This window comes from Vanessa cardui, chromosome 28, assembly GCF_905220365.1.
Source record: "Vanessa cardui chromosome 28, ilVanCard2.1, whole genome shotgun sequence".
In the NCBI taxonomy this organism is placed as follows: Eukaryota; Metazoa; Arthropoda; class Insecta; order Lepidoptera; family Nymphalidae; genus Vanessa; species Vanessa cardui.
In genome coordinates, this window is record NC_061150.1 from 5,029,936 (window position 1) to 5,051,753 (window position 21,818).

General features: G+C 36.4%; 1 protein-coding gene across 1 annotated transcript in view; it reads right to left on the reverse strand.

Moving 5' to 3' along the window:
- Positions 1 to 21,818, reverse strand: part of LOC124541728 (unextended protein-like) — a 53,133-nt gene that overhangs the window by 8,170 nt on the left and 23,145 nt on the right. Inside the window, exons 2-8 of the mRNA XM_047119664.1 lie at positions 9,887 to 10,367; positions 8,028 to 8,567; positions 7,105 to 7,221; positions 4,381 to 4,552; positions 2,307 to 2,498; positions 772 to 915; positions 159 to 296 (exon numbers count right to left, since the gene is read on the reverse strand). Of these exons, the coding sequence (XP_046975620.1) occupies positions 159 to 296; positions 772 to 915; positions 2,307 to 2,498; positions 4,381 to 4,552; positions 7,105 to 7,221; positions 8,028 to 8,567; positions 9,887 to 10,367 (1,784 nt within the window). The remainder of the gene's footprint in view (positions 1 to 158; positions 297 to 771; positions 916 to 2,306; positions 2,499 to 4,380; positions 4,553 to 7,104; positions 7,222 to 8,027; positions 8,568 to 9,886; positions 10,368 to 21,818) is intronic.

The window sequence follows — 21,818 nt, forward strand, 5'->3', positions numbered from 1 at the left end:
GGAGGATTTACAGACTAGTTTTTAGGATCAAAGGAGCGACTGAGCCTAGCATTGGGAGGATTTACAGACTAGCTTTTAGGATCAAAGGAGCGACTGGGCCTAGTATTGGGAGGAGAGACTAGCTACTAGATTTAAAGGGGCAATGGGGGGGCACTGACTGGTGCTGAGGAACTGGAAGGTGGCGAGCACGAGCTGCGGCGACACGTGTACGCGCTGGTGCTGGTGGCCGGCGAACGACGCGATGTCGTGCAGCTTGTTCATGGGCCGCATCAGGCGCTTCTTGGTGCGGTTGTCACCTGCGAATGGACCAGGTTATAACATATACAGGTATACAGGTTATAAATATGAGACAACATCACATACATTACTCTGATCCCAATGTAAGTAAGAGCACTTGTGTTGTGGAACAATCAGAAGTAACGATACAACAAACACCCAGACCCAAGACAACACAAAAAACTAATGATAATCTACATTGATTCGGCCGGGAATCGAACCCGAGACCTCGGAGTGAGAGAGAGAGTGAGAGGTCATCAGTATAAATGAGTATACTACTGCATTTCTTGCCGGTTCTTCTCTATAGAATCTACTTTCCAAACCGATCAATATAGCCCTATACAGTTATAATTTTAAACCACATAGCAGTTCGTATAGTCTAATGACTGAAAAACTGTAAACGTTGTTAGACAATCTGTAGTATATTTAGTATCAGCATTGCACCCGTGTAAAGCCGGGGCGGGTTGCTAGTAATAAATAAATAACTTGACTCACTGATGACGTCACTCTCGTCGACGATTTCCGCCTGGATCATCTCCTCGATGACGTCCTCCAACGTGAGTAACCCTATCGTTTCGTACACTGGGTCACCGTCGCCTTCCTCTATTCGTTGGACGAATGCCATGTGTCCTTTGTGACCTGAGAAAAAAAAACAATATTTAATGTCTATGGCATTCAGTGTAAAATAGGGTTAATAAAATTATAAAATTTGATAAAAATTTAAACATAAATACTTTGAGTCATATAAGTGCATTATTAATCTATTATATTATATTGAAATTAAAAGTAATTAATCGTAATTTTTAATCTGTATATCAAATCTAAAACAGGAGCCGCCATGGTGTGACGTCAGATTGGCAATAACTGTCATTTCAATATAATCTGGCACTTTGATAAACAACTTTTTGAACATTATTCGGCAATAGTGATAGTAATTCATTATTTTTCCCAAAAATACGAAATACATATATTGTTATTATCAATATGACGTCACCAAAATGACTGGCAGGGCTATTGTGCTTATGAAAGAGTTGTGCAATTTAATTAAATTTTAAGACAAGAAAGCGTGTTTATTTTGCCAGCGAATGTCTTAATGACTAACTCAATTTCCTATTTAAGACCTTAGCATCTTCTCACTTCTCACTTGTCAATACTTTACGATCATATCCGGTGAGATTCGACTTTGTCCTAATAGAATAACGAATCTGTGTAGTGTGTTTAAATTTAAAACAATATGAGAAAGCATTATAGTCGGTAACAGTAACCTCGACTTCCGCAGACGCCGCAGACGATCTTACACAAATAAACAGCCCGACCGACCGACATATATAAGATAAATCACGGCGAAACGTGCTATTTTTCATTCCAACATCTTTTGGCACGCTCCGCAATATTTTAGCAATTACCTTTTTTTTTGTATGTAGGGTATAGCGTATTTGCTTTTGTCGATTTTTTTTTTTCGTTTGGTACTAACTTCGGTCCAAAGTCCGACTTTTTAGAGGATGCACTATTCTATCAATTACCGAAAATATTCACGTATTTTTTTTTTTCTTCTGTTTTTATAATTTCTTATAGAGAGATGACTAAATACAATCTTGTTTAAGCTTAAAATAATTATGGCAAATGAAATTGAGTTACAAAATGTTAATTGTTTTATTATAATTTATCGGAGAGGTTATATGTGTAGTGTATAGTATTGTTTAGTTATATAGGTAGAGTGGTTAAAAACAATATGGAAAAAATACTAGAGTAACTTTGACTTCAATTTGATCGAGTGCCTGAATAGTCTATAGTATACAATTTAAAATCACCAATAAAATTGATTTGAGTATCGGAAAGATGTTATCGGAATTTTCGGATTGAAATTACAGCGTGTATATGTAGTTGAGTGTAACAGCGTTGTGTTATACATACATATAAATCATGAGCTCTCAGTGCGCGATACAGCTGAGTTATTAGCGAATATGTACAATTGAGGTTTGTTTTTTTTTATTCCTGCTTCGATTGAGGTCCCTTAACGTATAACTTACCTTCTTTGAACTGCTTTAGCATGACGTCCAAGGTGACGTCCTCGAAGACGAAGTTGCAAGGGTTCTGATAGTACTGGCAGAGCGTCCTCAGCGGCGTGTTGTCGTCAGGGTCGACGAAGGCCAGGTCCTTGATGAAGAGCACCGTCACTATATTGCCGCGGTTACCCTCGTACACCGGGATACGGGAGTAGCCTGAGGATTAACGCCTTTATTTATAACCTATTAGGGTTCTTGTGTATGTTTGTCTGTCATAAATACAGTTAAATAAATTATATTATTCATTAAAACAATACATTTTTTAGAGAAAAAAAAACGTATGGATTTAGGCACGTGTTCCATCACAGGACACAAATTATTGTGTGAAACAGCATTGTGAATCTGTTTATTTGTAAAGAATAACTATTCGAGTTTCTTGCCATTTCTTCTCGCTGGAGGCTGCTCACCGAAACGGTGGTAGTGTTTAATTATCGAAATCAAAAACGCTTCATTGTGAAGTTTACTTTAAAAAAAAAAATTGATTTGACTTAAGCAAAAGCAGGGCCATCCCCAACCTTTAGAGTATCTTTCATAAAATTTAATTAAAACATTTTCCTACACTTTTAAATACGTTTCACACTGAGACTTTAAGAAGTTGATATTATTTAACAGTCGCTAATAATTTACTGTATCTTTATTGCATCTATAGATGATAAAAAAGGAGTCAATACCTGTCGACTTCCAAGCAGGATATATTAATTTAAATATGTACTTAATTGTATTTAACTAACATTAATTTGTATTTTTTAAATGTTAAAAAAGAGTAACTACTGAGTTTCATGCCTGTTCTTCTCGGTAGAATCTACTTTCCGAACCGGTGATAGCTTCACTTAATTGTAAAATGACGATTCAAAAGTGCTTGTAAAAGCCTACTCGAATAAAGTTTATTTTGATTTGATTTACAATTAACATATACAGTAACAGCTACAAATGTAGCAGATGTTTTATTAAACATGTTTTCCTTCATCGCACGAGATGAATCATAAGCCCTTGCTTGGATTCAAACCTACAATCTAAGCTCTGAGCCATATCTTCATAACATAGAGAAATCACTGTAACAATATTGATTAAAATCCACCCATTAATAGCTTACTGTTTCACCGTTGGGCTATTATTATCATTTATAAAAGCACAGCTTTATGGGGTAATGTCGGGGTAGGGTGGGGTCACAGGTCAAGGGTGTAACTGTATGTTACAGTTGATATACATACGTTATGAAACATCTATATGTAAATGGGAAAAGACCACGAAGGTCAAAGCTTTTTTTGTCTATTTGGCGAATGATTTTTTTTTCTATAAAAATCAAAATGCACTTCGTAAAAGGAGGCTTTTACGAACACTTTGGTTCATCTTTTAATAAGCTATATAGAGTAAAGCGATGGTCAAATTTCGATCTTTTTGTACAATCTTTTCGGACTATTTGATAACTTATACATTAACAGACAAATTAGAAATAGAGATATATCAATCATAAACTCTTAGTAGTACTAAATATAGCTGAGTTATTAGCGAATCGCATGAAATACCTTATTCTAAGGTTTATTTAACTTTTTTCCCTTCATCAGAATAAGTAATATGTCTTTGAAGAAAGAAAGAAAAAAATAAATACTTTTGGGCATACGAGTATAACCCCAAACGCTGATCTTTTTGGTTGAAACAACGTTATTCATCATCATCCTCCTGCCCTTATCCCTATTTACTTCGTCAGCGCAGCATATGTTCTTCCCTTTTGTCTGACGTCATCACACAAGTAACATTCTTTCCAGCCATATCGTCTCACAATCAATCATTTCTTTCCGAAACAACATTATCATTACATATAAAACAAAGTCGCTTAACGATGTCTGACTATGTATGCTTAGATCTTTGAAATTACGCAACGCATTTTGATGCGGTTTTTTCTTGTAATAGATAGAGTGATTCGAGAGGAAGGTTTTTATATAAAAATATACAATATACAAGACACAAGAAAAAAATCTGTAGTATATTTAGTATCAGCATTGCACCCGTGCGATTCACTAGTTTCTAACCCACTTACCAGATTTAACGATCTCAGTCAGTGTTTCGAAGTCCATGACACTGTTTATGGGTAACATGTAAACGTCCTTGAGCTTGGTCATCACATCCTTCACCGTCTTCTTGCGAAGGTCGAGAGCTCCGGAGATTATGTTCACTTCCTCCTTATCCAGATCGTTCACGTGATTGGTTACCTTGGGTTAAGAAACATACATTAGACCAGGTATCAAGTGTGTTCAAAGACCACTTAATTTATTTCAATAAACTATACACTTTCTTGTATCACTGGCTTACTGGCAAATAGAGCATTTGATGGTATATAATATATGATGATAAGAAGTCGCCATCATCCATATAAATAATAAAATTAAACATTGGACAACATCACATACATTACTCTGATCCTAATGTAAGTAGCTAAAACACTTGTGTTGTGGATAATCAGAAGTAACGATGGTACCAAAAACACAACACCCAAAACGACAAAGAAAACTAACGAACTTTTTTCTGCATCGACTCGACCGGGTATCGAACCCTGGACTTCAGAGTGGTCTACCCATTCAAAACCGGTGTACACACTACTCGACCTCGGAGGTCGTCAAAATATTGAAAAGTGACGTACGATATTGTGTCCCTTGTGGAAACCTTCAAAAGGCTTTAAAGGAAAGTAATGAGAGATTACAACATGTACAGTATTACATATATTTCTATAGAATCTACGAGGTACTCTAAACCTTACTATACATTAGGTTATAAACTTTTTATTCCCGTGTTTGTGCGTGTTTGAAATTAGCAAAAGAGTTATTGTTCAATTCGCAAATTTTAGTCGGCGTTTTATAACAAAAATAGGGTAGAATATGTTATAATTATATATCAAAATATTTCTTTAAGACAAGTAGAACCTTCTTTGTATTATTAATATAATGTTGTATGAGTCGAGATGGCCCAGTGGTTAGAACGCGTGCATCTTAACCGATGATTGCGGGTTCAAACCCAGGCAAGCACCGTTGATTCATGATTCATTATTTTAATTATGTTTAACTGTTTGATTATAAAATTAATTTTATTGAGTGAATTTTGAGTCTTAAATTGGTCTCAAATATTTTAGCAACCGTAAAACGTTGTTGTATTGAGTGAATATTCTATTAAAACACACACTTTCGGTTAACGACTGAAGCTCTTTATTTAAATTTTAAATTTTATTTTGACACATACAACAACAACAACAACAGCCTGTAAATTCCCACTGCTGGGCTAAAGGCCTCCTCTCCTTTAGAGGAGAAGGTTTTGAACATATTCCACCACGCTGTTCCAATGCGGGTTGGTGGAATACACATGTGGCAGAATTTCTCTGAAATTTGTAACATGCAGGTTTCCTCACGATGTTTTCCTTCACCGCCGAGTACGAGATGAATTATAAAGACAAATTATGCACATGAATCAGCGGTGCTTGCCTGGGTTTGAACCCGCAATCATCGGTTAAGATGCACGCGTTCTTACCACTGGGCCATCTCGACTCTAGACAAGACGTATGTACCAACGTAAACGGAAGCCTTTAGATTATCATATAAATATTAGCACGTGTATACAAATACCTATTGAAACTAATTGTTATCTGTCAGAAATTTTAAGCGGAACCTCATTGGACTGTAAAAATAATAATACAAGGTCGAATTGTAACGAAACGCCGCTGAAACGTACTTGAACATTTCATACGTAAACATATATATATTTTTATGATATAGTTTGGCGGACGAACATACGGGCCACCTAATGGTAAGTGCTCACCATCACCCATAGACAATGACGCTGTAAGAAATATTAACTATTCCTTACATCGTCAATGCGCAACCAAACTTGGGGACTAAGATGTTATGTCCCTTGTTCCTGTAGTTGCACTGACTTACACTTCAAACCGGAACACATCAACACAACAATACTGAGTACTGTTATTTGGCGGTAGAATTACTGTGTGGTACCTACCTAGACGGGCTTGAACAAAGCCCTACCACCAAGGATATCTCTATTCTGTCCGTGGATAACAATGCAACTTTTTTTTTCTTTTATAACCCTTTGTCCAATGGACGAAAGTCCATCCTTGTAGATCCAGATACTTAAAGATTCATTTTCATTCTAGCTTTAATATTTATATTTTCTATTTAGTATCAAATAAAATCTCTTCTGAGGATAGAGTGATTCTGGCCTATGGTTATTTTTATATTATTATAATCAGTGGCGTAAAAAGGACGGTGCCACCGGTACCCACCCAGGCACAGGGCGTAGACTCTCGGGGGCGCAAGAATAAATTGGCGGATATGAACCTAATGGTAAGCGGTCACCACAGCCCATAGACAATGGCACTCTTAATATTTCTATTAACCATTCCTTGCTTTAATGCGCCACCAACCTTGGAAGATGTTACGTCCCTTGTGCCTGTGGCTACACTGACTCACTCATACTTCAAACCGGAACACAACAATACTGAGTACTGTTGTCTGGCGGTAGAATATCTAATGAGTGGCTGATACCTATGTAGATCGCACAAAGCCCCTTCTACCGAGTATTTTTATACCATCAAATTTCTTCAGAATTTCCATAACCTCTGTATCAAATCTTTCTATTATTTGATGTACTTATTTCCATTTCCTGGCAACACCTAATGCTACAACTCCTGGCATTTCTCGAACGGTTCTGAATAATCGAAGACTATTTTCAATCTGTTGGAAAAAAGTCGTTAAACACTTACCTTGACAAGTTCCTTTAGTCTTTCTCTGTTGTAGTGTGTACCGATTTCTTCGCCTAAGAAGTAGTCCAAAAGTTTGCTGGTCGGCCAGGCCAGTGGGGCGCATATACCCATCACGATCTATGAACAAAACATACATAGTATAAAACAAAGTCGCTTACCGCTGTCTGTCCCTAATTATGTTTATATCTTTGGAATTACGCAACGGATTTTGATGCGGTTATTTTTAATGGAGTGATTCGAGAGGAAGGTTTTTGTATACAATACATGGACAATATAGTAAAGAAACACTGATAATTTCAGAAGTTTCTAATGTGATGTCGTAAATAAACGAATTCTCTAGTAAATTTTGTAAGTCGAGGCGGGTCGCTAGTAGATAATTCATTCATAACAAGCTATCTATAAAGATACGCCATCACAAAAACTTTTGACGATGCGTTAACCTTATGGAATGTGAATATCTTGGATTGAAAACCAAGAAATTCTAGATTTTTTCAACCATATTAAATTAAATTTAGAACAATATTCAATCGTCATCTTAAGGAGGTTCGATAAGAAACATAAATGTCATATTTATGTGGAACTCAATCGAATTTGAATCGAGAACTTCACCCTTAATTCCTTCGTCTATTGTTGTCCTCACTCCTAACACTAGCTTTAAGCCTAATTTGTGGTATAAAAAGATTATTAGTAATTCTTTAAAATTGGTAATTCTAATTTATACTAACATTACACTGTGTTTTATTATTATTTTTATATTTGTTTGTACACCTCTACCTCTTTCTATATCTGTTTTCCTCTACCTTAAGATTGCCTGGATTTGGTTGATTTACGTACTGGTGTATAATAAAGAGTAATTTGATTTTTTTGATTCTTTTTTTAAATATAAACGGTTGAATTGTATCTTATAGTCTATTGGTACCAACCTTCATTATCCAAATACTCTTTGCACCGACCAGCAACCCGTGCCTCGCGCATATCGCCTGAGGCGTGATCTCCGCAATGAAGACGATCGCCAGAGTCGAACCAATAACAGCGACCAGACCGGACGTCAAATCGTCCAAAATCACAGTAAACGTACTGTTAACAGCGACGTTACTCAGCAGAATCGTACAAAGCAGGTAGTTTCCATGCGATCGTACAGGCATGATCGCTCGAGCGTACTTTCTCTCCTTATCTGTACCCGTATTCGCTATAATCTTCAACTCTGTCCTGTCCAATGCCATCAGACCAAGGTTCAGACCGGAGAAAAGTGACGCCAACATCAGTAAAATCACAATTAGAATCAAGGAAGCCCATAGAGGTAACAGTTTGTTGTGGGTACCCAAAATCTTCCACTTCTCCTGACCTTGGTGAACGAAGTCTTCGTTTGGGGATCTCTTCGCGCATATGTAGAATTTGTAGTCCTCCAGTGGAGGTGGAGCGATCAATTCGAAGAGTGCTGAGTTCGTATCCGCTAATTTAACCTGGAAATTATTACACATTACAACGTCACGTCACGAGCCGTGGTCCAGCGGTTAACACGTAAATGACAAACGGGATATTATTAAATGTCATGTGTTTTTTATCTAATCTCATGAAGGAGACATCGTGAGAAGATCTGTCACGTGGAATTCCAACTCAAACTGGAATAGCGTGACATCTCGTTAAATTTGTGTACTTTTGCTCAGCAATGAGGCATTTACTTGTACCGTATTTATTTAAAATCCTTATCATTTTATGTAAATAGAGAAAAAAATATTAATTAATATTATATTAAGGATTCATCATGATTAATAAGCACAGTTAAGTAGAGCAAGGCTAACAATAAAATATTGAGCGTAATGTCTTGAACGAGAATAATTAAAAATATCACTGACACTAATTCAACTTTCAAAGTTAATTAATTATCTAAATTAAAATGTTTTTAGTTCAACGGATAGCAACACTCGAGAAATGCCTAACTTCTAATCTTTATTCTTTATAAAAACTAAACTATGAAGGTTTTTTTTTAAATTGGTAGTTCGCTGGCAATTAGACCACTTGACGTCAGACCATATGTGGCAGAATTTCATAAAGGTTTCCTCACGATGATTACTTCACTATCGAGTAAGAGATGAATTATAATACACTAGAACTCTATATATTTTTATGTGTGAGTAAAAACTCACATATCAAGAATTGCTTGTTGTCTGTACGAGACAGGATCTAAGGTGTGTCGCTGTTATGTCAGGCTTATATTACATTTAAATTAGCATGATCGATTTCCAACCAACTAAAGGACACACTTCCTAGCTCTACTTGGGAAGGCAAAACCCAACACCATCAGTAAGCGCAGGATCTACAACTTAACGTGTTTCAATACTGGGAAGCTTACTTTTTCAGAAAAAAAAATGCTATCCATATAAGATTTTGTAGATGATAAAAAAGCGTGTAATTAATACCTGTTGACTTCCACGCAAGATATATTAATTTAAATAATTGTATTAACTAACATGACTTTGTATTTTTTTAATGTTAAAAAAGAGTAACTACTAAGTTTCTTGCCGGTACTTCTCGCTAGAATGAATCTACTTCCCAACCAATGGTAGCTTCACTTAATTGTTAAATGACGATTCAAAGTGCTTGTAAAAACCCACTTGAATAAAGTTTATTTTGATTTTGAGATCAGCTCAAACCTAGACTCTGGGCTATATCTGAGAATTTCTCAACAGATAAACCTATTAAAAGGGCCTGCTCGTAGTTTGCAACAAAAAGCGAAAAAAACGAAAATCATGTAACAAATTGTTACCAAAACAATAATTACCTTATACTCTCCGTTTAGAAGGAAATGACATGGAGTACCGTACACTTCAGGCACGTGGGTAAACGCTATGACGGTCTCATCCGTGAACCCTTCACCGAACAGCCTCATCGTGAACAGTGTTTCTCTGAGAACACTTGGTATCATATCATCTACTATCTTCGGTTCCTTTTTGGACTCCTCTATCCTCAAACCCATGACTTTAAGAGTGGCATTACTAACGACTTTAACTTTAGCACCCAGGCTAGATTCTGATGCAGTTTCTAATTCTGGTGTTGTTGCATTCACGTCCTCTTCAACTTGACGTCTGATTCTAGAGAATTTGTCATTGGGATTCTCGTAGGAGAACGTTTCGACGATAACGTCTTCTGCTTCATCGCCATATTTGTTGACGGCTAAGTCTCCGTAAAATGTCTTCGCTTTATCATCATCAAGGTCTTCTACCTCTCCACGAGGCCTATCTTCGATTTCATTGTCTGATATCCTGTAAAAAAGAAAATACACTTTAATATTACACCATCAATAACTGATCTTGTTATATGTAAAACAGGTAAAACCCAACATATGAAGTGACCACCATTGCTAGTGGAGCCACCAAGTGAGAGACTTTATATCTTAGACAGGATAATATATAAGTAAAATAAGTAAAGTAACAGCCTGTATATTTCCCACTGCTGAGATAAGGCCTCCTCTTCCATTACGGGCAGGGTTTTGAACATATTCCACCACGCTGTTCCAATGCGGGTTGGTGGAATGCACATGTGGCATAATTTCGATGAAATTAGACACATGCACATTTACTCCAAAACTGAATGGATGAAAGTATATATTATCCAAGAGCTGAGATGGCCCAGTGATTAGAACGCGTGATCATCAACCGATGATTTCGGACCACTATATACATATATATGTGCTTAATTTGTATTTATAATTCATCTCCTACTCGGCGGTGATGGAAAACATCGTGAGGAAACCTGCATGTGTCTAATTTTATGCAGACCACAAACAACCAGCATTGGAACAGCGTGGTGGAATATGTTCCAAATCTTCTCCTCAGAGGAAGAGGAGGCATTAGTTTGTTGTTGAACCATAATAGGATATTAACTATTTTTTATTTTGTTGAAACGCTTGGCCCTTGGAGTAGTGGTGCAAAAAGCTTCATAAAAAGTATAACACCTCGCCTCATTGCCTCCATTGGTGACAGGAGGGCTGGTTCGTTTGCCCAGAGGATCGGAATTGCGATTCAACGGGGAAATGCTGCTAGCATTCTTGCCACCATTCCACGCGGTCAAGATTTATACAGTAACTAATTTTAGTTCATATTTGTATATATATATTTAAGCATTTAATGTTGTTAATTCTTATGTTAATAATTTTTTTTTATTAGGTATTGTAATTCTTAAATAAATCCTCCTTTAAATCACGATGTGCTGGCTGGTAATCGATTTAATCCTAATTACGCCATAACACTTAACCGATATAACAATTAACGCGTTGTTTTAAGAACAATTGACACAGTTCCGTGACCACACTAGACACTTATCGGTGAAACCAAATGATGTGTAATTGTATGTTTAAAGAGATATCGCGCAAACTGCTTTGTGATAATATTTAATTATATCTTATGTGGTATGTCACATAGGAATTTAAATTTGAATTAGTTGCGATAATAATTAAACAACGAATGTGAATGATAAATTTATTACTTTATTTACTTAGTTACTCATAAGATATTCTACCGCCAAACAACAGTACGCAGTATTGTTGTGTTCCAGTTTGAAGGATGAGCCAGTGTAACTACAGGCACAAGGTACATAACATCTTAGCTCCCAAGGTTGTGCATTGTTGATGGAGGAAATGGTTAATGTTTCTTACAGCGCCATTGTCTATGGGCGGTGATGGCTCGTTCGCCAAACACTAGCATAAATATATATACTTATATACAGCGCTCAGTAAATCAAATTAAATGTTTACACAAATTTAGCATACAACAAAAAAGGGGTGTTAGAAGTTATAAGTGTATCCGTGTGCCGCGTGTACCAATATTTATTTAGATTTATACTTATTTACCAAGTAGTAAAGCACATTAAGCCAAATCAAAATATACTTTATTCAAGTAGGCCTTTACAAGCACTTTTGAATCGTCATTTAACAATTAAGTGAAGCTACCACCGGTTCGGAAAGTAGATAATACCGAGAAGAAACATCAAGAAAATTAGTAGTTACTCTTTTTCAACATTTAAAAAGACAGTCATGTTAATTAAAAACAATTATATATGTATGTAATTTATTCTGCCTGGAAGTCGACAGGTATTAATTCTACGCTTTTTTATCGTCTGCATAATCTTGTACTGCATAATATGCCTTATTTACCAATGTATTGTTTACAAAAGATTTAAATTTATGAAACGGCAAAGTTACAAATTAATGAGTCGAGATGGCCCAGTGGTTAGAACGCGTGCATCTTAACCGATGATTGCGGGTTCGAACCCAGGCAAGCACCGCTGATTCAGGTGCTTAAATTGTCTTTATAATTCATCTCGTACTCAGCGGTGAAGGAAAACATCGTGAGGAAACCTGCATGTGACAAATTTCATAGAAATTCTGGCACATGTGTATTCCACCAACCCGCATTGGAACAGCGTGGTGGAACATGTTCCAAACCTTCTCCTCAAAGGGAGAGGAGGCCTTTAGCCCAGCAGTGGGAATTTACAGGCTGTTGTTGTTGTTGTAAAGTTACAAATTTTACACTAGACAGTCTATTTACCTGTGGTTACCACTTGGCACACAGTCTCTCTATTTGAAATTAAGCAAAAACCAACCCATCCCATTTCCCTATAAGCAAAATTCTTATAGACGTCAAAACAGTCACTACGCCTACTGTTGGCGGGAGATTAATTACAAAATGGTCGTCCGTCCATCGCGTGACTTCAGTACATTTAGTTGACTGACCTGATTTCTTTGACGGTCAGTAAAAGCCACGGACGCTTTCGTTATGTAAGCACTTTATATGTAGCACGGTCAGTTATTATTGTTAAGTGATTACTATTAGTTAAAAGCAAAATCATTACACAGTATAAAACAATTTCGCTTACCGCTGTCTGTCCCTATGTATGCTTGGATCTTTGAAATTACAGGACGGATTTTGATGCGGTTGTTTTCAAGAGATAGATTTTTTTATTTTAGAATGGCCGACGAGCATATGGGTCACCTGATGGTAAGTTGTCACCATCACCCATAGACAATGACGCTGTAAGAAATATTAAGTATTCCTTACATCGTCAATGTGCCACCAACCTTGGGAACTAAGATGTTATGTCCCTTATGCCTGTAGTTACACTGGCTCACTCATCCTTCAAACCGGAACACAACAATACTGAGTACTGTTATTTGGCGGTAGAATAACTGATGAGTGGGTGGTACCTACGCAGACGGACTTGCACAAAGCCCTACCACCAAGTAAAATAGGAAGGTTTGTATGTATAATACATGCAAAATATTGTAGAGAAACACTGGTTTTATTAGAGGTTTATTTTTTTTGCTTTTACATTGCAAACTGTCTGAACCCTACGAGATACATCAAAATAATATACAACAGTATTGAACTCATTAAAAAGATCTTTCAAAAAGTTCGCGACGGTATCTATCTATCTCTTAAATATACCTACAATAAACATTTTTCATCTTTTACTTTTTACGAGAAATAATTTTATTGTTTTTTTTTATTATTGGTATGCGTTTTAGGGGTATTTAAGGGGTTGTCATGTGTTTGGCAAATTAAAGTTGCCTATGTCCTTTCTTGAAATTCAAATTTGATCATACCAAATTTTATCAAATTCGGTTCAGCGGTTTGATCGTGAAAGAGCGACAGACAGACCGAGTTACTTTCACATTTATAATATTAGTATAGAAGTATAGTTAGTTAATAGAGAGCCGAGATGGTCCAGTGGTTAGATCGCGTGGATCTTAACCGATGATTTCGGGTACAAACCCAGGCAGGCACCGCTATATATGTGTGTTTAATTTGTGTTTAATAATAATAAATATGAGACAACATCACATACATTACTCTGATCCCAATGTAAGCAGTTGAAGCACTTGTGTTATGGAAATCAGAAGTAACGACGGTACCACAAACACCCAGACCCAAGACAACATAGAAAACTAATGGTAATCTACATCGACTCGGCCGGGAATCGAACCCGGGACCTCAGAGTGGCGTACCCATGAAAACCGGTGTACACACCACTCGACCATGGAGATAATTCATATCGTGCTCGACGGTGAAGGATAACATCGTGAGGAATCCTGCATGTGTCTAATTTCATCGAAATTCTGCCACATGTGCATCCCACCAACCCGCATTGGAACAGCGTGGTGAAATATGTTCCAAACCATCTCTTTAATGGGAGAGGAGGCCTTAGCCCAACAGTGGGAAATTTTTGGGCTGTTACTTTACTTTTTATAGAAGTATAGATTTAAGCACTCGATATCAAAATAAAAAAATGTCTACTCCTTCCAATTTCCACAAGTGGTAGGGCTTTGCGCCCGTCTGGGTACCACCCACGCATAACGAGACACCGAACCGTGACGTTAGAAAGAGAAAGCATACACAAATACAACAGACTAACTACATTCTAATTACACTCCAGCGTAACTCTTAAAATATCATGTGTGACGTCTGCTTTATTGGAAGGTCGCCAGGGCGCACGCAGACGTGCCTCGGTCTGCGCGGTAGTGTGACGTTTGACGTATGTGCGACAAAGATGGCATATTCTTGACAGCTTTTGTTTCACAAATTCAAATAATTCGTAAAAAAATACATTGGTAAAGAAGATCGATACAAGATTGTTTATATGATTAAAGACATGACAGCGGTACCCTCTCCGTCTTTCGGCGGGCGCCACGGGATCGAATGCTACCGTGACGCCCTAACGGTGGGCCCGCCTATGCAAGCCACCAACACCTAGGAGTTATTCCCGGGGTACCTCGGGGCACCTGGGCGAACCCCAAAAATAATAATAAATAAGAACAATTTTAATAAATAAAATCACTCTGTCATCTAAAGCGACCTTGGCGCAAAATATGATGTAATTAATATAGCTGTTGAAACCTCCTTAAATAATGGTTTTCTCCAATTGTATTTTTTAATATCATTTTACATACTTATTGTCGCCTGCAGTTACGATCACGTGTAAGTGCATAAAGTTTCACGAGTAAAATCATCTACTCAATAATGATATTATAAAATACGAAATAGCCCTGACTTTACAACAATAACAGGACAATGATAACAGCTCTTAATGAATATTTCAAATTAAGGTATCATAACAAAGATATCTTTTTGGCGGTAGGCAAAGAAAACTATAACATTGTTCTGGGATTATAAGTTTCGATTTTATTATCTATTTTTAATCGAAGTCAACAATATTCATCAGTTTATTAAAGTTTAAGTTCTATTATATACTTACAAGTGTTATCTCAGCTTAATATATGCATATAGTGCTTATTTAAACATATCACCTGCACTGTCCTGCCGGCACAACAAACTTCATCATTATAAACACTGAGTTTGTACAATTTACATCAAACATGGCAAACTATTACACTGTAATGGAAACACAAAAGGCATTAGAAGCTTCCTTGCTGGAGAAGATGTCGGAATTTGAGAAGCAGCTGAAGGCAAGTACCCCAGGGAGTAACATCAATCTCGCAGCTCTGGCTGATGAATTTAATTGCTTTAAAGATCACGTCTGGTCAATTCTAAGCCTTCTCAGACAGCAAATAATGGAAATCAGCCGAGTTGTTGATAATGTGGAGATGAGACATCGCAGGAAATATTTGCTTTTTAATGGTGTGCCTGAAGAGGCAAATGAGGATCTCACAAACACTATTTCTGGGATCTGTACAAACAAGCTTGATGTTCCTGATGCAACTAAGGATAAAATTATTGCCTGTCATCGCCTCGGCAAACACTCTGAGGGTAAGCATCGTCCCGTGCTTGTAAGGTTTGTTGACCTTAATTTAAAAAGTGCCATCTGGAAGAAAAAGGCAAATCTTAAGGGCTCCTCTTTTGTGCTATCAGAGTTCTTAACTCACCAACGCCAGTCGCTATTTCTAGTTGCTCGTAATAAACTGGGTATGAGGAATTGTTGGAGTTTAGATGGCAATATATTTGTCAAGATGCCTGATGGTTCCAGACATCGTATTGACTCAGAAGAAAGTCTCTCTAAGCTGACTGGAAAAATCGACGTTGCTGGTGAGGCATCTTCATCAGGTACCCAGGATAACTCATCAACCGGTCTCAGTTCCAAGCCCAAACGTGCAGTGAGAGCTAAGAAATAGTGTTCATTATTTTATTATTATTATCTTTTTTTTTTATAATTATTAACCTCAATGTTATTGCCTTCTTATACTTATAGTATATCATATGTTTGTCTTCTTGTTATAAAATTCTCGAGCCATTGCATATCTTATAAATAAGGGTATTCTTTTGTCATTTTTAAGCGTATCACGTTATTTCTTTGTACTTTTGTTGCTTTCCGTGATAATATGTTGTGATTGAATTCAATTCTAATTTCACGTGGTGACTAATTTTCATTTTTCAATGTGTTGTTTTTGTTTACAAATAAGAACTCCCGGTAACCCGGTATTTCAATAATTAAGTTGACGTTGACATTTGACACAACTACTTGTTGACTTTGGTCATGTCGGAAAAGCAAAGGTATTATACTGTACAGCCTAGCAGCATAAGCAATAGATATTTTTGCTTTTTTAATTTTATTTGAAATATCTATATACTTTTAAATAGCATGTCTTTCGTTTATCAACATTATAATTATTATTGTGTTAAGGTGTTCCTTGAATATAAGTCGAAATCAATGTCTAATAATATGGATTATAAATGTAACGTCTGTATTTTACCGTCTATATGTAACATGTATTAATTTCAATTATTAATTTTAGAACACACGATATTTTTGATAACAAAATAAGAATACCCTTGTACTTGCTGTTATTAATTAATGTTTACTATGTTTGTCTTTGTTCCTATTGCCTTGGCCATTTAAATTTTTGTATTTTCTTTTCCACATTGTTTGTTTTTTTTCCTGTTTTTATTCAGTGTTTATTATTTTGTTATTGTATTAATGTAACCATCAACCGGCGGGACGTGCAGAAATAATGATTAGTAGATATAGTATTAATATTTATTGAAAGAGTATATACATATTATTTATCTTATTTTTATAAAATCATTCAGCATATCTTATTCATAATATTAATATATATTTTATATATTGTATTAAATTTTTCGAAACTTACAATTAAAATTGTAAAATTATGTCCACTACAGATGATGATATATTTTTATCAGCATGTAGTAGTAGTTGTTCCTCTGACGTAGAAGATGATTCTTTCCATGTTCCTGAAACGCTAGGGTCCTTGCTTAGTAGTTCTTTTCTCAATTCTCCTCACCTTTTTAACGTATGTCATATTAACGCTCAAAGCTTACCTTCTCATTTTTCTGATTTTCTTGAAGCCTTTTCCAATGCCCCTGTAGACGCCATTTTAATATCCGAAAGTTGGTTAAAACCTTCTCTTAGTTCCTGCTTATACAGTCTTCCTGGATTTGTGCTAATTCGGAACGACCGTATAGGCAAAGGTGGCGGAGGTGTGGCTATTTACCTACGCTCTGAGATTCCCTATAATATTCTTTTTTCATCTCCTTCTTCTTCTTCGTTCTCTGCTGAATTTTTATTCATTGAAATCCGTCTCAGGGGTGTGAAAGTGGTTCTTGGAGTTATTTATTGTCCTCCTGCTGTTGACTATTTCTCTTCACTTGAATCTGTCCTTGAGTCCCTTTCATCGGATTACACACATCATGTAATCATGGGTGATCTGAATACAGATATGTTAAAAATGACACCACGTTCTTTAAAACTTTCTAGTCTCTTAAATTCTATTAATTTCAACATTCTCCCTTCTGGAGCTACACATCATAACTTTGACTCGCCTGATACTTGGTTGGATGTTATTATAGTCTCCTCAACAAATGATGTCATTAAATATGGTCAATTATCAGCTCCCGGATTCTCTCGTCACGATCTTTTATATGTGTCCTACAAGCTTAAGCCTCCTAAAATTAAACCTCCTACAGTGTGGATGCGCAATCTTGCTAAAATTAACTTAGAAAACCTAAAAAATGATGCAGTATCGCTTGACATGTCTTTGGTGTATAATTCATCAACAATTAATGATAAAGTTTCTCACTTCAATACATCCATTTCATCACTTTTTGATAAACATGCACCAATGAGTCCTGTCAAGATAAGAAGACCGCCCGCTCCTTGGATTACCAAAGGGGTGCGTATGGCTATGTCTCGTCGTGATCGTGCTTTCCGCAAATATAAACATGACAGGTGCAAAGAAAATTGGGAGTTATATAAGGCTGCACGCAACCGGTGTAACTTAATGGTAAGAACAGCCAAACGCCACTATTGTCATATTAACGTAAGTAACTCGTCTCCGGCCTCAATATGGAAATTTCTACAAACATTAGGCATAAATAAGCGTAACAATAATTTTTCTTTGCCATCATTGTCTCCTGATAGTTTAAACTCACATTTTTCTTCTTGTACTCTATTATGTCCTAATATTAAATTACGTACTATTTCAGAAATTGAATCCATGGCCTCTCCTTCTTTTAACGACTTCGTCCTTTCTCCAGTGTCTGATGAAGAAATTCGTAAAATTATACTGTCAATCTCTTCTAATGCTACTGGTGTTGATGGCATTAATCGATACATGATAACATCTATTCTAGACTATATACTGCCAGCTATAACTCACATTGTAAATTTTTCTATTTCATCAGGAGAGTTCCCTGTACTATGGCGTAGAGCTTATGTTATTCCTCTTCCTAAAGTTTCCAACCCCTCCCAGTTAAATCACTACAGACCCATTTCCATTCTTCCTTTCCTGTCAAAAGTCTTAGAATTAAGTATTTACCAACAAGTTTCTTCCTTTGTTTATAACAATAATATTCTCAGCTCATATCAGTCAGGTTTTCGACCAGGCCATAGTACAGCTACTGCTCTTCTCAAAGTAACTGAGGATATTCGGATTGGTATGGAGAATAGATTGATCACCATACTGGTCCTCATTGATTTTTCTAACGCGTTTAACTTGGTTGATCATGATATTGTTCTTGCCATTTTTAAGTATTTAAACTTTTCTTCATCAGCTCTGGACTGGTTCTCCTCATATCTTCGCGGCCGCCAGCAAGCGGTCAGGCTGGATCAATCTCTTTCCGGGTGGCTTGATCTATCTGCTGGTGTGCCGCAAGGTGGCATCCTTTCTCCTATTATTTTTTCTATTTTTATAAATTTTCTTACTTATAACATCGACTGTTCTTACCATTTCTACGCCGATGATCTGCAACTCTATATTCATACTAAGTTGGAGGATTTCGATTCAGCTGTAAATAAAATTAATCGAAACCTTACTTATATATATGACTGGTCTAATAAATATGGTATCATGGTAAATCCAGCTAAGTGTCAGGCGATCATTGTTGGTAGTTCGCGTATCATTTCCAAGTGTTCTTCTTTGCCAAATATCGTGTTTAATAACAATATCATACCTTACTCTCAAAATGTTAAAGATCTCGGACTGCACATTGATTCAACTTTGAGCTGGAAGGTGCACATTAATGAAGTTAGTCGCTCTGTCACCGCTACCTTAAGGTGTCTCAATAGATTTAGAAATTTTCTCCCTATTAAAACCAAAGTTTTGCTAGTGCAAGCCCTTATATATCCGATCATCGATTACGCTGATGTGTGTTATGTCGATCTCAACGAAATTTTTTTAAATAAACTCGATCGCCTCATAAATAATTCCCTGCGTTTCATCTTCTGCCTTCGAAAATTCGACCACATTTCCCATTGTCGAGCCGAACTCAAATGGCTCCCTATCCGCCAACGCAGGGATTTACGGCTACTGTGTACTCTTTTTTCTATTCTTTTTGACCCTCTTTCCCCTGATTACTTAAAAGATAAATTCAAATTTCTCTCTGACAATCACGATCGACAGCTACGCTCTATTGATTCTCTCATTCTCTCTTTTCCCTGTCACTTCTCTGGTTTCGTAACTAACGCTTTCTCTGTCCAAGCTGTCAGATTATGGAATAAACTTCCGGTAGAAATTAGAAAGGCTCCTACTAAGACATTCTTCAAGCGTCGTTTACAGGATCATCTTATTAAAAACCTCTCTTAATTTTCTCTTTTTTTTTTCTCACTACGCTGTGTTTTTATAATTTCTATTACAACTCTGTTATTTTATATCATGTATGTATATATAGTTATAAATGTGTATTCTTATGCATATATACAATATTACCTCTATGTTCTTGTTTTATTATTATTACTATCGTATTTATTATAAAATTTATTGTTACCGCCTTCATGACTTTCTGTTTGGCCTAAAGGTTGACTGGTAGAGAATGCCTTCAGGCATTAAGTCCGCCTTTTGTCACAACTTATGTTGTTGGTCAATAAAGAATTTTAAATAACAAAAAAATATCTTAGTGTTGAAACGCGAAACAATACGAATATAACTGTCCCATATCTTATGGTAATTTAATGACAGTAATTGTCAAATACATTGGTAGAAAAAGCATATTATTCGATACAATATTTTATAGATGATAAAAAAGCGAGGAGTTAATACCTGTTGACTTCCAAGCACGATATATTAATTTAAATAATTGTATTAACTAACACGACTTTGTATTTTTTTAAATGTTAAAAAAGAGTAACTACTGAGTTTCCTGATGGTTCTTCCCGGTAGAATCTACTTTCCGAACCGAAGTGGTAGCTTCACTTAATTGTAAAATGACGATTCAAAAGTGCGTATAAAAGCCTACTTGAATAAAGTTTGAATAAAGTTACACTGATACTACTACTACTGTACTGTTGTTAGGCGGTAGAACATCTGATGAGTGGGTGGTACCTACCCAGACGAGCATGCACAAAGCCCTACCATCAAGTGAATTGGCGTCATCATAAAAACCTTTCATAATTTTTCACGCGCCAAAAGAAGTATAAAAATATTCAACGCGTCAGTCACTCAAAGATAAATTAGACATCACAAAATCTATGACGTCATTTCATTTAAAAAAGACACATGGCAGTATACCCGTCTCGCTCGCACGCATCGTTAATCACGATTCGTAAATAGCACAGACCATTTTATATCACCATCGCAGACGGAGTTTATGACATATAAAATTAAGATGGCGGGTTTAGCGCGGGATGGCCGATTACTACGATCATATTTTTTTATTTCCACTTTAATAGATCATCTTATTTACTGCCATCTTGTATTTGGGTCAAGCTTTTGTTATAGCGTCTAAAAATGTGTGCTTACTGTCATGTTATTTATCTATAAAACTCATCTTAAATAAAATCTCATTTAAAAGAAAGAAGTGAAGTGAGGTCGCTGACACGCTGGTCGGTTGGAACCAGATTGATTTTTTTTTTAATATTATAGGTTGGCGGACGAGCATATGGGCCACCTGATGGTAAGTGGTCACCATCACCCATAGACAATGACACTGTAAGAAATACATTTACATGTATTAACTAATCCTTACATCGTCAATGTGCCACCAACCTTGGGAACTAAGATGTTATGTCCCTTGTGCCTGTAGTTACACTGGCTCTCACCCTTCAAACCGGAACACAACAATGCTGAGGACTGTTATTTAGCGGTAGAATATCTGATGAGTGGGTGGTACCTACAGACGGGCTTGCACAAAGCCCTACCACCAAGTGAATGGATGTAGTAAAAGTAACTCTGTCTATATGTCGCTGTTTCAAGACCAAACTAGTGACCTAAATTTGGTGTAATTTAGTATGAAGGATATTTAAGCTAC